General features: G+C 44.4%; 1 protein-coding gene across 2 annotated transcripts in view; it reads right to left on the minus strand.

Annotated features, from left to right (window-relative positions):
- Positions 1 to 283: 283 nt before the first annotated feature.
- Positions 284 to 20,079, minus strand: part of LOC122551082 (beta-arrestin-1) — a 137,565-nt gene continuing 117,769 nt past the window's right edge. For both annotated transcript variants that reach the window (XM_087988441.1, XM_087988440.1), the window contains 3 exons: positions 16,311 to 16,381; positions 9,871 to 9,922; positions 284 to 6,243 (listed from right to left, as the gene is read on the minus strand). In XM_087988441.1, the coding sequence (XP_087844567.1) occupies positions 6,132 to 6,243; positions 9,871 to 9,922; positions 16,311 to 16,381 (235 nt within the window). In that variant the 3' untranslated portion in view covers positions 284 to 6,131. The remainder of the gene's footprint in view (positions 6,244 to 9,870; positions 9,923 to 16,310; positions 16,382 to 20,079) is intronic.

Consider the following 20,079-nt stretch of genomic DNA (forward strand, 5'->3'; position numbering starts at 1 on the left):
CATTGAGTTAATTGAACATGGTGGTCTTGATCCATTGTTGGAATTGAGGGAAATCAGGAGAAATGGGATGGGGGGGGGCGGAAGGGGTTGGAGGTGGATGATGTTGAGGTGAAAGATCAGCCATGATTTGGTTGAATTATGGAACAGGCTAGAGGGGCGGAATGGCCAAGTCTAGCTGCCATTTCTGCTATCTCTCTCCATCTCTGTTGCCTCAGTTAAATCAAATTGTGACACAGTCAATCAAAAAATAGACCGAGTAAAGCACACACAAATGAAGATAATCTCAAAGATAAACTATGATTATTTATTATAATTCAAAGAGGTTTCATACATTGCAGTTCATTTAAAACCATGGAGAGAACAGAGAGGCGACATTAGTGAATGGGACTGAGCCCTACCAATCCACTGTACAAAAAGACAAGACATTGAAGATACAACTGTCCCTTTGGCACATAGCCTCTGCCATTGGGTATTCATTAATACCAATACTGATTGTATTATCAAACAGGAATCACAGAAATTCTATCTGCATAATAAATTAAGAAACAAGGCATTTGTTTCATCAATAAAAATAAAAGTGATGTTCTTAATAGTAATAACAACGCTAAAGGAGCCTCAAACTTCTTGTAACTGGCAAACAATTGTTATTAAAAGTACAATCGTTGTCTTTTAAGTTGATTTAAGCAGTTGGTCCCTGTTACAGCCACACAGCCATATACTGTACATACTACACCTTGAGCATGGAGTTACACAGGACACTTAGAAGCTGCATGGAGATGATGGTGTAGAGGTAATGTCACTGGGATAGTAATCCAGAATCCCAGGCTCATGTCTTGAGGCGATGGGTTCAAGTCCCAGTATAGCAGATCGTAGAATTTGAATTCAGTCAGTAACTTGGAATGGGAAAGCTATAGTCTCAGTAATGACAGTTACAAGACTATTATTGATTGGTGAATCTGATTCACTAATGTCTCTTAGGGCAGGAAATCTGCTGCCCTTACCCTCGTCTGGTTTACATGTGACTCCAGACCAACAGCAAAGTGGTTGACTCTTAGCTACCTTTTGAACTGGTTGAGCAAACCACTCTGTTCAAGGGCAATTAGGAATGGGGAGCAAAAGATGGATGCCCACTTTCCATAATGGAAAATCATCTTGGGGTGGTCCTCAAGAAATATGACTGGGCCTTGAGGTTGGGGTTGGGGTGGTGTAGCAGTGCAATATCTGCTTTGAGTGGCATTAAAGGTCGCAGAAACTTGGTTTACAGTAGGCATGGACAGACAATGTAAATGAAACATTAGTACTAAGTAATAGAGCACAATGGGTTCAGGCACAATGAACAGACTATCCTCCTTCTGTGCCATAATAATTCTGATTCTGTAAAGGGTAAACCTCCAAATGGGGCGCAGGAACAGAGGACAAATCAGTACAAATAGTCAAATGTGGCAGGACAGGTTGAGAAGGCAATTAAAAAAGCATTTGGGAGTCTGGGATTATTAACTTGGGCATGGAACATTGGTTCAGCCCCAACTGGAGTATTATGTCCACTTCTGCAAATTAAGGAGGATGTGAAAGCATTATGGTGTAGAAAAGATCTTTGGGAATGGTTCCAGGGATGAGGGATTTCAGTTTCATGAATAGATTGGAGGAGCTGGAATTGTTTACCCTGGAGAAGGGAAGATTGAGTGGAGATTTGATAGCGCCATTGATTATTTCATGAGGTCTGAACAGAGTAGGCAGGCATGCATGTTCCCAACGGGAGACATGATCAGTAAAAGACTCAATGTGGGGAGAATCATTTTACACAGCGAGTGGTTAGGATCTGGAAGGCACTAAGCGTGTGATGGAGGCAGATTCTATCAAGGCTTTCAAAAGGAAATTAGATATGCATCTGAAGAGAAATAAATAGCAGGGCTACAGGGGGAGGAATAGGTGAGGGGCCAGCCAATCTACTGCTTCATACAGCTAGCACAGGATTGATGGATTAAACGGCTGTCCTGAAACTGCTTTATGATTCTATGTAATTTATTCTTGAGTTTCTGCTGTCATTGCGTTGTTTCTTAGGGTGATTTTACCCAGGTTCTTGTGGGATAACAGTTGGCATCTCTGGTGAGGTCACTGTGTTGGGCCAAACCCTCAGTAACAAATTCACTCTCGCTGTGAGTTAGACACACAGGGCTGTATTTTAGCAGAAGTCTCTCCAGATAGAGAGGCTCAGATAGAATAGCAATACAGATGGAACGGACTGGAGGGATTGAATGACCTTCTGTTTCTGAACTTCCAAAAACAGGCAAAAGCCAAATGCTCAATTTTATTTCCCCATCACTTGATGTACTTTCGTGGTATTGGCCAACACAGATTTCAGCTGTTTGCTGAGGGATTTGCAAGAGATTGAAATTAAAGTTTATAGACAATTGTCTCATTTAAATGAATTAACCAAGATGTTGCTTTGTGGTGTGAAAGTAGACATTATTGCACAGGTCCAGGAAGAAAACAATACAAGTAAGGGAACTTATTTAAAAAAAGCTTCTGAGAGGATCACTAGCTGGGTCAACTTTTATTGCCCATCCCTAGTTACCCCTCGAGAAGGTGGTGATGAGCTACCTTCTAGAACCACTTCAGTCCATATGCTGTAGGACGACCCACAATACCATTAGGGAGGGAGTTCCAGAATTCTGACCTTGAAATTCTGAAGAAAGATGATATATTTCCAAATCCATGGCTTGGAGGCAACTTGCAGGTTGTGGCATTCCTGCTACCCTTGTCCATCAAGATGAAAGTTGTCAAAGGTTTGGAAGGTGCTGTCAAAGATGTTTTGGCAAATCTCTGCAGTTTATCTTGTAGATAGTACACACTGCTGCCAATGAGCATTGATACGGAAGGTGATGAAGGGCTTTTGCCCAAAAGGTCGATTTTCCTGCTCCTCGGATGCTGCCTGACCTGCTGTGCTTTTCCAGCACCACTCTGATCTAAACATCGATATGGAAGGACTGAATGTTTAAGTGCACTCTGCTAAGTGAACTGCTTTATCCTGGATGATGTTAAGCTTCTCGAGTGTTGTCAGACCTGCACCCATCCAGGCAAATGGAGCGTACTCCATCATACTCCTACCTTGTGGCTTGTAGATAGTCGACAGGCTTTGGGGATTCAGGAGGGGAGTTACCTGCTGCAGTATTTCCAGCTTTTAACCTGCTCTTGAGGAGTCTGCATTTATATGGTGAGTCCAGTTCAGTTTATGGTCAATGGTAACCCCAGGATGTTGATGATGAGGAATCCCATAATATTAATTGCTACCTTCCCTTTAGCAACAAGTCCTCACAATTGACCAGCAGCCAACCCAGATGAACAGTTGACTTAGTGGAATGTAGAGCCAATGAAAGTCACTCTTTACATGTCCTTGGACACTATCTACAGCAACTTACAATCATTATCACTCTTATATAGGACATGAAAAAGCCAATAGAGAACAGCATGCTCAATGCCAGCTTAAACAATAAGCTTGCCACAAAATGACAAAGATGGCACTATTTTAAAGTTTCTATTAGACTGGTACAGTATGATATCACGTTGCTAAACTTCAAATCCAGTATTTTGGTTCCTAGAGTAAAGTTTTGATTTACTTTTCAGTGCACATTATTGTGAGTGATCTCAGGTCTGACATGTTTCTCTACTCATTTCAGCTTTTAATATCATCTTATCCCACGTTGGGAAAAATGCAGCCCTTCTCCATATGGGCTGCACCAAATACTCCCAGAACAAAGGCAACACAGGTTAAATATAGAGTAAAGCTTCCTCTACTCTTTTAGATTGAGAGGAAAGCTCCCTGTACTGTTTTACACTGAAGGTAAAGCTCTGTTCTGATTGTCCCCACCAAACACTCCCAGGACAGAAACAGATACAGCATATGGGTATGACAGTGAAGCTTTCTGTACTCAATTGAACAGAAAATAAATGTCCCTCAACACAGTCTCCATCAAACACTCCCTGGACTGGGACAACAAAGGGTTAGGTTCCAAATTAAGCTCCCTCTACTCTTAAAAACTGGAAGCAAAGGTACCTCTACACTGTAGCCATCAAACATTACTGGGACAGGGATAGCTCAGGATCGGATATAGAGTAAAGCTGTCTCTATCAAACACTCCCAGGACAGAGACAGCCTGGGATGAGATACAGAGTAAAACCCCTTCTACACCATTCCCATCAAACACTCTCAGGACAGGGACAGCACAGGATTACTTGTTAAAATCTCCAGGAAGAAATCCAATTGGGTTTGGAATCTGAAAGTGCAATTTGGTTGAAGATTTAGCCTTGTAAACAATTTGGGGCTGTTAGACCTAGGAGGAAGAGAAGGGGTGCAGAATCATGTCACATTTACCCACATTTCGCACAACTCTTTATTGTTCAGTCATGGGGGTGTGGATGTCACTAAGTGAGCAGGTTTCATTGGCCTTGATTTTGCATCATTCTGACATTGTACTTGGTGTGTGTCGGTGAAGAATTTGGTAAAGCAAGTTCGATTCACAGCACAGAAAAGGTCCTTCAGCCCATTAAGTCTGCACTGACATAACCACCACTAAAAGTGGGATCTTGTCAAAAGCTTTACTAAAATCCATATAAATTACATCAACTAAACTTCCCTCATCCATTCATTTGATCAATTTTCAAAAATTCGAACAATTTGTTAGGTATGACCTCCCTCTGACAAAGCCATGTCAACTATCCCAAATTAACCATTGCCTTTTCAACAGAGTCTTAACTCGCTTCTTCAGAATTTTCTCCAATAATTTCCCTACTATTGATGTGAGGCTCACTGGTCTGTAATTTCTGGTTCATCTCTACTACTTTTCTTAAAACGTGGAACCACATTGGCTGTCCTCCAGTCCTCTGGCACTTCCCCCATGATCAGAGAGGAATTCATGTCAGAGCCCATGAAATTTTTTGCCTCGCTTCTCACAGCAGCCTGGGATGCAATTCATCCAGGCCAGAGGATCTGTCTGTTTTTAAGCCCAACAGAGCCCCCAGTGCTTCCCCATTTCCTATGTCAAACTGTCTAAGTTCCTCACAGACCCTTTTCCTGAATTCCCTAACTATATTTTCCTTTTCCAGAGTGAAGACCTAAGAGTTGTATTCATTTAATACCCGTCCAACATCCTGCATTTTCACATTAAGGTTGCCCCCTTGGTCCCTAATGGACCCTACTCTTTCCCTGATTAACCTTTTCTCTTCAATGTATTTATAAATATGGTGACACTTGCCTCAAGATCTCATTTGGGGAAATGAGGGGGACAGTGGTTGGCACTGTTTGATTGAATCATTCAAGTGAAGCCACAAGAATGGAGGTGAAGCTATGTTGTCAACTCTGGTTAATATCATTTTGGAGTTTGACCTCCCAAATGCCTTATGAAAAGGCATTTACACACATGCCTCCTCAGCAACACCCCCCCCCCCCCCAAACCTCAACACAAACATTTCTAATATTCAGACAAGAAAACATTGGAGCAGTAGTAGGCCTTTCGGCCCATTGAGTCTGCTTCCCCATTCCATGAGATTGTGGCTGATCTGATCATCCTCTTCTCCACTTTCATGCTTTTCCCCATAACCCTTGATTCCCTTCCTGATTAAAAATCTCTCTCTCAGCCTAGAATGGACTTAATAACCCAGCCTCAACAGGCCTCTGCAGTAAAAGTTTCTGCAGTTAACAAACAAAATAAATCGAAAAACTAATGCTTCAAAATCAGTGTGATTTTTTTTTTACCCCCACCCTATGGTTTTTCACTCCCCAGGGGGCTGAGTTCCAATCCCTGTCAGACCATATTCTGAAGTAAGTTGGCCAATTTGTGTACCAAAGTCTTGATCCTCCTCCTAAACCTCTATCCTCTACCCACTTCCCCAGAAATCTCGCAACCCACCCCACCCCACCTCCCCCAGATAACCCAAAAAAGGCTGTGAAGGAACTGACATCATGATTGTACCAGTCTACTGTTTGGAGTCTGTCAGGTTTTGGCCCAAGACTATTGAGAAGCCTCAGTTGTTTTATTGTCTAACAGAAACAAGGAAGAAAATAAACTAACGACAGCAGCTTTTCAGGTGCCGGAGATCACCGTGCCTTGCAGTGATTTGCGTGTCCCCGTGTTTTATCGGTCGTTGTGCTGCGGTGAGTTCACTCCATCTTCATCGTCGTCATTGTCGTCCTTCAGTCCTTTCAGCCTCTGGCGAGCAAAATCCTCAAAAACAATGTCATCATCACTGGAAATGAAAGAGGACTCAAGGTGAGTGAGCTGGTCTTCAGATAACAACCAGAGTCACACTGAAATGATATAAAAGGACATGGGGAACCAGAGCAGGAGATGGCCATTCAGCCCCTTGAGCCTGCTCCACCATTTGATACAATCGTGGCTGATCTCATCTCAGCTTCAATTCCACTTTCCTGCCCAGTCCCCATAACTCTTTAACCCATTACTAATTCAAATATCTGTCTATCTCCTCAAATTTACTCAATGTTCTGGCATCCACTGGACAAGTGAATTCCACAGATTCATGACCCTGTGAGAGAAACTATTTCTCCTGATCTTTGTTTTAAACCTGCCACCCCTTATCCTAAAACCATGACCTCTTGCTCTAGATTGACCCACACCAGGAAATATCTGTTCTACGTAGACTTTATCAATCCCTTTCAGCATCTTCTAAATCTCAATTAGATCTCCTTTCACTCCTCGTCTTTTGCAAGTACAACCTGAATGCTCAAACTCTCCCCTTCCCTGTAATTAATCTCATGAAGACTGAAGAAATGTGGGGTAACTTCTCTGGAAAAGATGTTGTCGGTATACATTGTAGTCAGGTCCACCAGTACCACTAGAGGATACACTTGTGCTTCGAGAGGTTAGTCATGGCTCACGTCAACTCCAGCCTCTCTGATTGCTTTGATCCACTACAGCCCACCTACTGTCACAATCGGTCCATGGCAGACATCATCCCCCCCTGGCCCTACACTTATCTCTTGGACATTTGGATAACAAGGAAACCTGCATCAGACTCCTATTTATTGACTTTAGCTCCACCTTCAAGACCATAATTCCAACAAAACTCACCTCCAAACTCCAAGAGCTAAGACCCGGATCCCTCCACTGCAACTGGATCCTTGACTTCCTGACTCGCAGACTGCAATCACTAAGAACAGGAGACAACACCTCCACCATAACAATCCTCAACACCAGAACCCTACAAGGCTGTGTACTCAACCCTTTATTATACTCCTTCTACACTCACAACTGTGTGGCCAAATTCTAATGCTGTTTACAAATTTGCTGATGACACCAAGTGTGCCGGATCTCAAACAATGACAGGACGGGGTACAGGAAAGAGGTAGACAGCTTGATGGCATGGTGTAAAGACCACAATCACCCCCTCAATGTCAATAAAATGAAGGAGCTGGTCACCAACTTCAGGAAGTGGAGTGGAGGACATGCCCCATCTGTATCAACGGTGCCTAGGTGGAGGTAGTCAAGAGCTTCAAGTTCCTGGGAGCAAATATCACCCAATAATCTATCCTGGTCCATCCATTTTGATGCTACAGTCAAGAAAGCACACAAGCGTCTCTACTTCCTTCGAAGGGTAGGGACATTCAACACATTCACAATGAGCCCTACCTATTTTTATAGATGCACCACAGAGAGCATCCTATCCAGATACATCACAGCTTGGTATGGCAACTGTTCTGCCCAGAACAAGAAGAAATTATGGAGAGTTGAGAACCCAGCCCAGTCCATCACACAAAGCAGACTTCCATTCATTGATTCTGCCTACACTTTCCACGGCTTTGGAAAAACAGCCAACATAATTAAAGACCCCGCCTACCCTGGTTATACTCTCTTCCATTGGGTAGAAGATACAAAAATTTGAAAACACTTACCAACAGATTTAAGGACAGCTTCTTCCCCAATGTTTTCAAACTTCTGAATGGTCCTCTTATATATTACAGTTTCTCTGCACTCTGTAACTATAACACTATATTCTGTCTTCTGTTCTGTTACCCTGATGTACTTAGGCAAGGTATGATTTGCCTGGATAGTACGCAAAACAATACTTTTCACTGTATATTGGTACATGTGGCAATAATAAATTAAATCAAATCAACATTGGGAGGGTGCCTTGCCACCAATCCTTCATGTTGGTATAATTTTTTGTTACTGATACCTAGTGAGAAAAGATGACTATTCAAAATCTTTAGCAGATGAGGGGCATGAGTCTTGTTCAATAGAATATGTTTATTTCAAAGAATCACTGAATTATTACAGTACAGAGTCGGTCCATCATGCCTGCACTATGATCTAATCTAGTTCTATGCCCCAGTGTCAATCTCCTGCCCTTTCCCCATCTCTGCACACAATTTCTATCCAATATTTCTCTTGAAAGCCTCAATTGAACCTGCCTCCACCACATTTCCAGGCAGTGCACTCCCAGACCCTAACTACTCTCATGGTGAAAAATGTATTTTCTTCCTTGCACCACTCTTGCTTCATTTGCAAATTACTTCAAAGCTATGACTCCTCCTTCTTGTTCCTTTCATAAGCTATTTACAGGTGAGTATCATTAAATCTGAGATCAATGCAAGACTTTTGTAAGACCTGAAGCTAGACTCTGGAGTAAGCTTAGCTCATTTGAACTGAGCACTGGCAAACTCCCAGGAACTTCCTATCCAGATGAGTGGACCTTATCTTGTGATGTCAGTTAACTAACTCTAACCAGTTAATCTAACCAGACACCAACTCCCGGATGCAACAGCTGATTGAACATGACCTATCAGTGCTTTTAAGACCATTTAAAAGAATTCCAATTGTCAACCAAGGTTTTGATAAGAGTTTTGACCATGAGAAGATATTTCCATTTATTCTCTGAAGATGTATACCAGGCTCAAAATGTTAACTCAGTTTCTCCCTCTACAGATGCTGCTAGACCCCCTGAGTTTCTCCAGCATTCTCTGTATTCATTTCCACTTATTCTTGGGGACATGGTCAATTTTTAAAAGATATTCAGCCAAAACGATGTCTGCTAATTGGTTCTTTTTGATAGAATGGCACAGCAGGCTCAGAGGGCCAAATGGCCTACTCCTGCTCCTAATTCCTATGCTACAAACAGGTTTTTAATATGGTTAACAGAATTGGAGATTTTCACACTTTTGAAGAGACCAGAACCAGAAGTGATCAATTTGTGATTGTTGATGACTGGTAATGGGACAGAATTATGAAGGTGAGAATTATCCCAGTCTCGGGAAAGAGGGAAGGACACAGGATACATTCCAGGAAAAACAAGTTACATTCTCATGTAAGCAACAGTCACAAACGTACAGGGTCAAACACAGACACACACACACACACAGACAGACAGACATTCATGCGCGCGCGTGCACACACACAGAACCACATTCACGCACATAGACACACATTCACACACACACACACATTCACACACACACAGACACACACATTCACGCGCACACACACAGAACCACATTCACGCACACAGACACACACACACTCGCACACTCACACAGACACACACACATTCACGCATACACACACAGAACCACATTCACGCACACACACACAGACACACACTCGCACACTCACACAGACACACACACATTCACACAGACACACACACACACACACGCATACTCACACAGACAGACACACGTACACATTCATGCACACACACATATATTCACACACACACAGACACATTCATACACAGACATACACTCACACAGACACATTCATACACAGACACACACACTCACACAGACACACAGTGCACACAATGCTCATTGAAGACACATATGGATCCAGTTTTAAGCAGAAATGATGAGCAACGTACTTGGTGTCAAACTCGATCAGGTTGGTGTCAATGGGAACCTCATTCTCAGGAACTGTGGAAAGAAGAACATTCCCACATCAGGCACTGAGTGTTCAATTTGCTGATTCTTCTGGAGATTTTGCAATCTCATTTTGTTCTCACTAAAACAGCCAACAAGAGGCCATCAGCAGCTCCTCCTGTGTCCCAAATTCTTTGCTCCTCCACCTCCCCCACCTCCTACCACCCTCTCCTCTCCACTTCACCTACCTCCCCCTTTTATGACCCCTCTCTCACATTTCTCCTTCCCCTCTTCCCGGTATATACAATGAGGAGCAGGAGTAGGCCATTCTGCCCATGGATAAGATCATGGCTGATCTGAAAGTGGCCTCAACTTTATATTCCCGCCTGTCCCCAAAAATCCTTTGACTTCTGTCAGTCAGGAAATTTCCCCTCCCACCAGCTCCCTCTTTCCCTTTTCCCAACCTCCTCCTCCATTCCTCTCCCTTTGCCTTTTCTCTGCGTCTTGCTCCTCTCTCCATTCCCCTTCCAGCCACTTCACAATTTCTTCCCAGCTGTTACTCTTCCTGTTTCATTACTCATTCACTATCTTCAAGACAGAGATGAATGAATGGTTGGTCAATGAGGCAACAAAGGGCTAATGGAAAAAGTTGAGGACTGCAGATGCTGGAGAGTCAGAGTTGAAAAGTGTGGCGCTGGAGAGGTGCAGCAGGTCAGGCAGTATCCGAGGAACAGGAGAGTCGATGTTTCGGGCATAAGCCCTTCATCAGGAATGAATGGAATGGAAAAGTTACTGGCTAATAATCCAGAGGTTCAGGTTAATGTTTTGGGGACATAGGTTCACACCCCATCACAGTAAACAACAGAGTTTACACTTAATGAATAAATCTGGAATTGAAAGCCAGTCTCACTGACGGTGACCATGAACCTGTCAATTGTTGTAAAAATCCATCTGGTTCACAAATGTCATTTAGGGAAGGAAATCTGCCATCCTTACCTGGTCTGCTCTGCTCCACTGCCATAGTAATTTCTGAAGAAGGGTCACTGGACTCAAAATGTTGACTCTGTTCCCCTATCCACAGATGCTGCCAGACCTGCTGAGTTTCTCCAGCCATTTCTGATTTTGCCACAGCGATATGATGGACTCCTAATCGCCCTCTTGAAATGGCAAAGCAAGTCACTCACTTTGAGGGAAATTAGGGATGGACAACAGACTCTGGCTTTGACAGTGATCCCCAAACCTCAGAGTCATAGAGTCATACAGCACAGAAACAGACCCTTGAGTTCAATCAGTCCATGCCGACCACAATCCCAAACTAAATCCCTGCGCTTGACACATACCCCTCCAAACATTTCTTATTTATGTACTTATCAAAATGTCTTTTAAATGTTGTAACTGTACCCACATCCACCACTGTCTCTGGAAGTTCACTCCACACACGAACTATTCTGTGTAAAATAAAAGTTGCTCCTCTTGTTCTTTTTAAATCTTTCTCCTCTCACCTTAAAAAATATGCCCCCTAGTCTTGAAATCCTTCCATCTGAGGGAAAGGACACCTACCATTCACTTTATCTATGCCCCTCATGATTTTCTAAACCTCTATAAGGCCACTCCTCAACCTCCTAAGCTCCACTGAAAGAAGTCCCAGCCTATCCACCCTCTCCCCATAACTCAAACTCTCCATTGCCAGCAACATTCTGATAAATCTTTTCTGAACCCTCTCCAGCTTAATAATATCCTTCCTGGAATCTAAAAATAACAGAAAGCTTACTGAATAGCAGACCATGCTCAACTGTTGAATAGCCCACTCCTGCTACTGCTTCTTATAATCTCCTTATGAGATCACAGAATTGTTATGGGACAGAAGGAGGCCATTTGGCCCACTGCACTTGTACTCATCCTATTGTCTAGAGCCAATCTCCTGCCTTTTCCCATATCCCTGCATCCCATTTCTATCCAAACAGCTATCCAATGCCCCTTTGGAAGTTCACTCCACACACGAACTACTCTGTGTGATTTTACCACATTTCCAGGCAGTGTGTTCCAGACCCTAACTACTCGCCGGGTGTGAGATTAGGATATCTACATTAAAATTGCTTATGTGAAGCACCTTGTGATTTTTATCTCTTCACTAAAAATGCCATCCGACTGCAAATTTTGGTGGATCTACTCCTTAGCAGCAGCTAAGGTGAGACAGTTTGTTTTAAAATTACTTACCGGTAGCGGGCAGTGGTGTTTTTTTTTCTCTTCACAGAAAGAGCGGGAGCAGCAGGGGGAAGTGACGAAGACCAGAGGGGCAGCTGGGTAGGTTTTTTTTCCCTTTAAAAGCGCGCAGGAGAAGAACCCGAGGCACTACAGAGGTAGTGTCTCCCACCCGCCCTCCTCATCTAACCTAAATAATAAGACCCGTTGTGGTAAGTAGGTAAGTGCTGCATTTTGCTTGTTGTATTCTTTAGACCCAGTTTTTTTTAAAAAAAGGTTACTTTCAGAGGGATGGCAGTGAAGGCAGTGCAATGTTCCTCTTGCAACATGTATGAGGTGAGGGATGCCATGGACGTCCCTGCCGATTACACTTGCAGGAAGTGCACCCATCTCCAGCTCCTCCAAGACCGTGTTAGGGAACTGGAGCTGGAGTTGGATGAACTTAGGATCATTCGGGAGGCAGAGGGGGTCATAGATCGGAGCTTTAGGGAAGTAGTAACTCCAAAGATGGCAGATAGATGGGTGACAGTGAGGGGTACTGGGAGGAAGCAGCCAGTGCAGGGACCCCCTGCGGCCGTTCCCCTCAAGAACAAGTATACCGTTTTGGATACTTGTGGGGGGGATGACTTACCAGGGGTAAGTAATGGGGCTCAGGCCTCTGGCACGGAGCCTGTCCCCGTTACTCAGAAGGGAAGGGTGGAGAAGAGCAGAGCAATAGTAATTGGGGACTCGATAGTTCGGGGCACAGATAGGCGGTTTTGTGGGAACGAGAGAGACTCACGTTTGGTATGTTGCCTCCCAGGTGCAAAGGTACGTGATGTCTCTGATCGTGATTTCCGGGTCCTTAAGGGGGAGGGGGAGCAGCCCGAAGTCGTGGTCCACATTGGCACCAATGACATAGGTAGGAGGAGCGCTGAGGATGTTAGGCAGGCTTTCAGGGAGCTAGGTTGGAAGCTCAAAGTTAGAACGAACAGAGTTGTTGTCTCTGGTTTGTTACCCGTGCCACGTGATAGAGAGTCGAGGAATAGGGAGAAAGAACAGTTAAATGCGTGGCTACAGGGATGGTGCAGGAGGGAGGGATTCCGGTATTTGGATAACTGGGGTTCTTTCTGGGGAAGGTGGGACCTCTATAAACAGGATGGTCTGCACCTGAACCTGAGGGGCACCAGTATCCTTGGTGGGAGGTTTGCTAGTGCTCTTGGGGGGGGTTTAAACTAACTCTGCAGGGGCATGGGAACCCAGACTGTAGCTTTAGGGTGCAGGACCTGGAGTGTAGGGAGGTTTGGAACATGGCATCAATTTCAAACGAGGGTGCCTGTAAACAGGAAAGTGGCTTGAAGTGTGTCTACTTCAATGCAAGAAGTATATGAAATAAGGTCGGTGAACGTGCAGCGTGGGTTGGTACCTGGGTCTTCGATTTGTGGCTATTACGGAGACATGGGTAGAACAGGGACAGGATTGGCTGTTGCAGGTCCCAGGGTTTAAATGTTTTAGTAGGGTCAGAGGTGGGGGTAAAAGAGGAGGAAGTGTGGCATTGCTTGTCAAAGTATTACAGCTGTGGAAAGGACGATGGATGAAGACTCGCCATCTGTGGTAGTTTGGGCTGAGGTTAGGAATAGGAAAGGTGAGCTCACCCTGTTAGGAGTTTTTTACAGGCCTCCTAATAGTGCTAGAAATGTAGAAGAAAGGATTGCGAGGATGATTCAAAAGAGTGAAAGTAATAGGGTGGTTGTTATGGGGGACTTTAACTTTCCTGATATTGATTGGGAAAGCTATAGCTCAAGTTCGTTAGATGGGTCAGTGTTTGTTCAATGTGTGCAGGAGAGTTTCCTGACACAATATGTAGATAGGCCAACAAGAGGTGAGGCCATACTGGATTTGGTTCTGGGTAATGAACCAGGCCAGGTGTTAGAATTAGAGGTAGGTGAGCACTTTGGGGACAGTGACCACAATTCGGTGACTTTTACTCTAGTGATGGAGAGGGATAAGTGTGCACTACAGGGCAAGGGTTATAGCTGGGGGCAGGGAAATTATGATGCGGTGAGGCATGACTTAGGATGTGTGGCTTGGAAAAGTAAGCTTCAAGGCAAGGGCGTAATTGATATGTGGAGCTTGTTCAAGGAGCAACTATTGAGTGTCCTTGATAAGTATGTACCCGTCAGGCAGGGAGGAAAGGGTCATGTGAGGGAGCCGTGGTTTAATAAGGAATTGGAATCCCTTGTTAAATGGAAGAGGGCGGCCTATGTAAAGATGAGGCGTGAAGGTTCAATTGGGGCGATTGAGAGTTATAAGGTAGCCAGGAAGGACCTGAAGAGAGAGCTAAGAGCAGCAAGGAGGGGACATGAAAGGTCCTTAGTTGGTAGGATTAGGGAAAACCCTAAGGCTTTCTATAGGTATGTCAGGAATAAAAGAATGACTAGGGTAGGAATAGGTCCAGTCAAGGTAGTAGTGGGAAGTTGCGTGTGGAGGCTGAAGAGATTGGGGAGACACTGAATGAATACTTTTCGTCAGTATTCAATCAGGAACAGGACATTGTTGTCAATGTGAATACTGAGTCGCAATTAAGTAGAATGGATGGCTTTGATGTATGTAGAGAAGAGGTGTTGGAAATTCTGGAAAGGGTGAAAATAGATAAGTCCCCTGGGCCTGATGGCATTTATCCAAGGATTCTCTGGGAAGCGAGGGAGGAGATTGCAGAGCCATTGGCCTTGATTTTTATGTCCTCGTTGTCTACAGGAGTAGTGCCAGAAGATTGGAGGCTAGCAAATGTGGTTCCCTTGTTCAAGAAGGGGAGTAGGGATAACCCTAGTAACTATAGGCCGGTGAGTCTCACTTCTGTTGTGGGCAAAATCTTCGAGAGAATTGTAAGGGATAGGATTTATGAACATCTGGATAGGAATAATGTGATCAAGGATAGTCAGCATGGTTTTGTGAAGGGCAGGTCGTGCCTCACAAACCTTATTGAATTCTTTGAGAAGGTGACTAAGGAGGTAGACGAGGGGAAAGCGGTAGATGTGGTGTATATGGATTTTAGTAAGGCGTTTGATAAGGTTCCCTATGGTGGACTACTGCAAAAAATACGGAGGTATGGCATTGAGGGTGAGTTGGAGGTTTGGATTAGGAGTTGGCTGGCTGGAAGAAGACAGAAGGTAGTAGTTGATGGCAAAGGTTCATCTTGGAGTGCCGTCACTAGCGGTGTTCTGCAAGGATCTGTTTTGGGACCATTGCTGTTTGTCATTTTTATAAATGACCTGGAAGAGGGGTTAGAAGGTTGGGTGAGCAAGTTTGTGGATGATACGAAAGTCAGAGGAGTTGTAGACAGTGAGGAAAGATGTGTCAGGTTACAGCGGGATATAGATAAGCTGCAGAACTGGGCAGAAAGGTGGCAAATGGAGTTCAATGTAACTAAGTGTGAGGTGATTCACTTTGGTAAGAGTAACAAAAAGATGGGGTACTGGGCTAATGGTCGGATACTTGGTAGTGTGGATGAGCAGAGGGATCTTGGTGTCCATGTACACAGATCTTTGAAAGTTGCCACCCAGGTAAATAGTGCGGTGAAGAAGGCATATGGCGTACTGGCTTTTATTGGTAGAGGAATTGAGTTCCGGAGTACTGAGGTCATGCTGCAGTTGTATAAGACTCTGGTGCGGCCGAATCTGGAGTATTGTGTGCAGTTTTGGTCGCCATACTATAGGAAGGATGTGGAGGCACTGGAACGGGTGCAGAGGAGGTTTACCAGGATGTTGCCTGGTATGGTAGAAAGATCGTATGAGGAAAGGCTGAGGCACTTGGGGTTGTTTTCATTGGAGAAAAGAAGGTTTAGGGGTGACTTGATAGAAGTGTACAAGATGATTAGGGGTTTAGATAGGGTTGACAGTGAGAATCTTTTTCCACGTATGGAGTCAGCTATTACAAGGGGGCATAGCTTTAAATTAAGGGGGGGTAGGTATAGGACAGATGTTAGGGGTAGGTTCTTTACTCAGCGAGTCGTGAGTTCATGGAATGCCCTGCCAGTAGCAGTGGTGGACTCTCCCTCATTATGGGCATTTAAGCGGGCATTGGATAGGCATATGGAGGATAGTGGGCTAGTGTAGGTTAGGTGGGCTTGGATCGGTGCAACATCGAGGGCCGAAGGGCCTGTACTGCGCTGTATTCTTCCAAGTTCTATGTTGTTTGTTGATATTTTATTTGCAGTTGAGTGTACTGTTTACAGGCCTTGTTGTTGTTTTAGTCTCCTTACCTTCTCTGTAGAAAGCCTCTTCCTCCGGTTTAGCGTGCATTAAGGTAAAAGGCAGCTCCACAATCACATCACTGAAAGGCAAGCAGAAGCATGGTCGTTATGTGGTGTGGGAGATGTTGCCCACCAAGTCCTGTCTCACCCACTCTCTGCCCAGCTGGTTCAGTCAGTTGGAAAGAGTCATGCACGGCCAAGTGGGTTCCTGGGTCCAGGACAAGGAGCTGAATCTTGAGACACTTGTCACAGACACGCAGGGGGAAGGGCCATGAACAGAGACCCTCCATCTACAGTTCACTCAGCAGCTGGAAATTGGACAAACTGCTACCATTCCCCCCTCTCCCCACCTTGGGCTGTATGCCCAGTATGTACTGAAACGTGAAACTGCCAGCTGTAATGGTGGTACAGTGGTAACAGCACTGGACAGTAATGTCAGGCTAATTCACTGAGGGCATGAATTCAAATCTCACAACATCAACTGGTGGAATGTATATTTCAATTTTTTTTTCACAAAGAGGTGGAATCACAGTGGGCGGCACGGTGGCACAGTGGTTAGCACTGCTGCCTCACAGCGCCAGAGACCCGGGTTCAATTCCCACCTCAGGCGACTGACTGTGTGGAGTTTGTACATTCTCCCCGTGTCTGCGGGGATTTCCTCCGGGTGCTCCGGTTTCCTCCCACGGTGCAGGTTAGGTAAATTGGCCATGCTAAATTGTCCGTAGTGTTAGGTAAGGGGTAAATGTAGGGGTCTGGGTGGGTTGCGCTTCGGCGGGTCGGTGTGGACTTGTTGGGCCGAAGGTCCTGTTTCCACACTGTAAAGTAATCTAATCTAATCTAATCATAAGAGAGAGGAGCAGAAGTAGATCATTCGGCCCATCAAGTTTGCACCACCATTCATGGTCTGATCTAATAATTTTCATCTCCACTATCCTGCCTTTGCCCCATTACCCTTGATTCCCCGACTGATTAAAAATCGCTCTCTCTCAGCCTTGAATGTATGGAATGACCCAGCCTTAACAGCCCTCTGTGTTAAAGATTTTCTCCCCTCTGAGAGAAGAAATTCCTCCTCATCTCTGTCTTAACAGGCGACCCCTTATTCTGAGATGATGCCCTCCCCCTGCCCACAGGGGGAGTCAATCTGTCAGCATCTCCCCCTGTCAAGTCCCCTAAGTATCTTGTATTTTTCAATAAGGTCACCTTTCATACTTCTATTTTCCAAGGAGTATAGGCCCAAAATATTGTTGCCAGAATTGAACCCAGTCTCCCACATGTGAGGCAGGGATTCTAGTCACTACACTCTAAGACCATAAGACATAGGATCTGAAATTAGGCCGTTCAGCCCATTGAGTTTGCTCCGCCATTCAATCATGACTGATAAGTTTCTCATCCTCACTCTCCTGCCTTCTCCCTGTAACCCTTGATCCCCTTGACAATCAAGAATCTATCTATCTCAGTCTTAAATATACTCAATGACCTGGCCTCCAGCTGGCCAGTCATTCAGTGCATCATGTACCAAAATGTGCAGGAATGATGCTTAAACTTTGTAGGAAGAAATTATGCAAGAGCCGGAACCTGAGTTTAGGGACCTCCTTTGTTAGCTCTGTAGTTAAAGGAATAGTGAGTTTAATTCATCGATTGTTCTCGGTGTCTCAGGAAGAGATATAAACTGAAGGAAGAAGCTTCTAGTGAATATGTCGAACTATACCAGAAGAAAACCAGGTGCACCTATACCAGCCTGAGCAGGGATTAGGACCCATGGTTTTTTTGCAGATAAGTTACTTTTTATTTTGTCCAAGCTGACAAGAACTTCCTATTAGTAGTGAGTCCCTTACGTTAATGATTCAGATTAAATGTGGGAGGCACGATTGAGAAATTTGCAAAAAAGGACACAAAACTCTGGCTAGCCAGTTGATAGTGTGGAGGATGTCTGAAGGATGATGACAGTGCTTTGGCTGAGTGGGCAGTAAAGTTACAAATAGAGGTCAGTCTGGAGAAGTGTGAGGTTATATATTTAGAAAGTGAGGGACTTTGCATCTCCACCATTCCCTGAAGGTGACAGGGCAGGTAGATAAGTTGTCAGAAACTGCAGAAAGCTACAGAACAGAGAGATTTGGAAGTCCTCTTTCATGAATCAAAAGCTACAACCAAGTAATAGGGAAGGCGAACGGGATATTGGCCTTTACTTCAAAGGGAGTGGGGTATAAATGTAGGGAGGTTTCGCTAAAACTATACAAAACATTAGCTAGAATACTGTGAATGATTTTGGGTTCCTTATCTGAGGAAAGATATTGAAAGCAGTCCAGAGAAGGTTCACCAGGGAGATAGCAGGTATGGATGGACTGTCTTATGAGGAGAGGTTGGGCAGCAACCTAGGAGCAGAATTTTCTTGTTCCTCGGATACGGCCTGAGCTGCTGTACTTTTCCAGCACCACTCTAATCTTTACTCTAATCTCCAGCATCTGCAGTACCCACCTCTGCCTTATGAGGCGAGGTTGAGCCGGTACTCATTGGAACATAGAAGAATGACAAATGACCTCAATAAACACAGAAAATTCTTAAAGAACTTGACAGGGTAGATATGGAAAGGTTGTTTCCCCTTGTGGGAGAGTCTAGGACCAGAGGGTATCATCTCAGAAGAAGGCATTGCACATTTAAGTCAGAGATAAGGAGAAATATCTTCCCTCAGAATCTGTGGAATTCTTTATCTGTGTTGCTAAACATATTCAAGACTGAGAGAGAAGATTTTTAATCAGAAAGGGAATCAAGCGTTGTGGGCAAAAGGCAGGTAAGTGGAGTTGAGGATGATCAGGTCAGTCATGACCACATTGAATAGTGGAGCAGAATGGCCTATGTTTGCTCTTATGTTTTCTGGTCATATGGTGTAAAGAAGGAACATGGGGTAGTTTCATTCGCTGGGCACGATATTGTGTACAAGATTAGGAATGTAATGCAGGAACTATACAAAGTATTGGTCAGACCACAGCTGGGGTTCTGTGTACAAGTGTGGTCACCACATTAAAGAAGGGACATAATTGTTCTACAGAGTACACAGAGGAGATTTACAAGAATGCTGTCAGAGTTTGAAAATTGTAGTTTCAAGGAAAGATTGGATAAGCTGGAGATGTTTTAATAGAACCAAGGAGGGTGAGGGGAGACAACTGAGGTGTACAAGATGATGAGGGGCTTGGATGGAGTGGGCAGGGACAACTTGAGTCTCCGAGTGGAGAGGTTAGAAAGCAGGGATATGGAGTTAATGTGATTTGGTCAAGGATTAGAAGGGACATGAGGAAATATCTTTTCACTCAGGAGGGTACGGGGTGTATGCAATTCTTTGCCCAGTTTGGGGGCTGAGGAGAAAACTCATTGAAAAGGAACTTGGATCTGTCCCTGAGGGTCTGGAACCTGCATGGATACTGTCCAGGGGTTGGGAAGTGGGACAAGAATGAGCAGCTAGTTTAATCAGCCAGCGTAGACACAATGGGCCGAATGGCCCCTTTCTCTCCTGTAATGTTTCTCGTGTCCTGTGGTTCAGTGTGGGACTTTGGTTCTTAAAATCCATACGGACAACATCCATCACATCCCCTTCATCAATCTCCTCTTAATTTTAAAAAGAGGTTAGATGTGTTGAAAGACAATCATGGAATTGTAAAGTTGACACAGGGCGGAAGGAGACCACTCAGCCCATTGGTCTGGTCTGGTTCACCAAATGAGCAATTCACTTTTTCCCATCTTTGCCCCATACCCCTCACATCCTTCTTTTTCAAAGCAAGTCTAA

Source organism: Chiloscyllium plagiosum, unplaced genomic scaffold (assembly GCF_037043375.1).
Source record: "Chiloscyllium plagiosum isolate Xiang-an unplaced genomic scaffold, Cpla_swu_hap1 HiC_scaffold_6, whole genome shotgun sequence".
NCBI lineage: Eukaryota > Metazoa > Chordata > Chondrichthyes > Orectolobiformes > Hemiscylliidae > Chiloscyllium > Chiloscyllium plagiosum.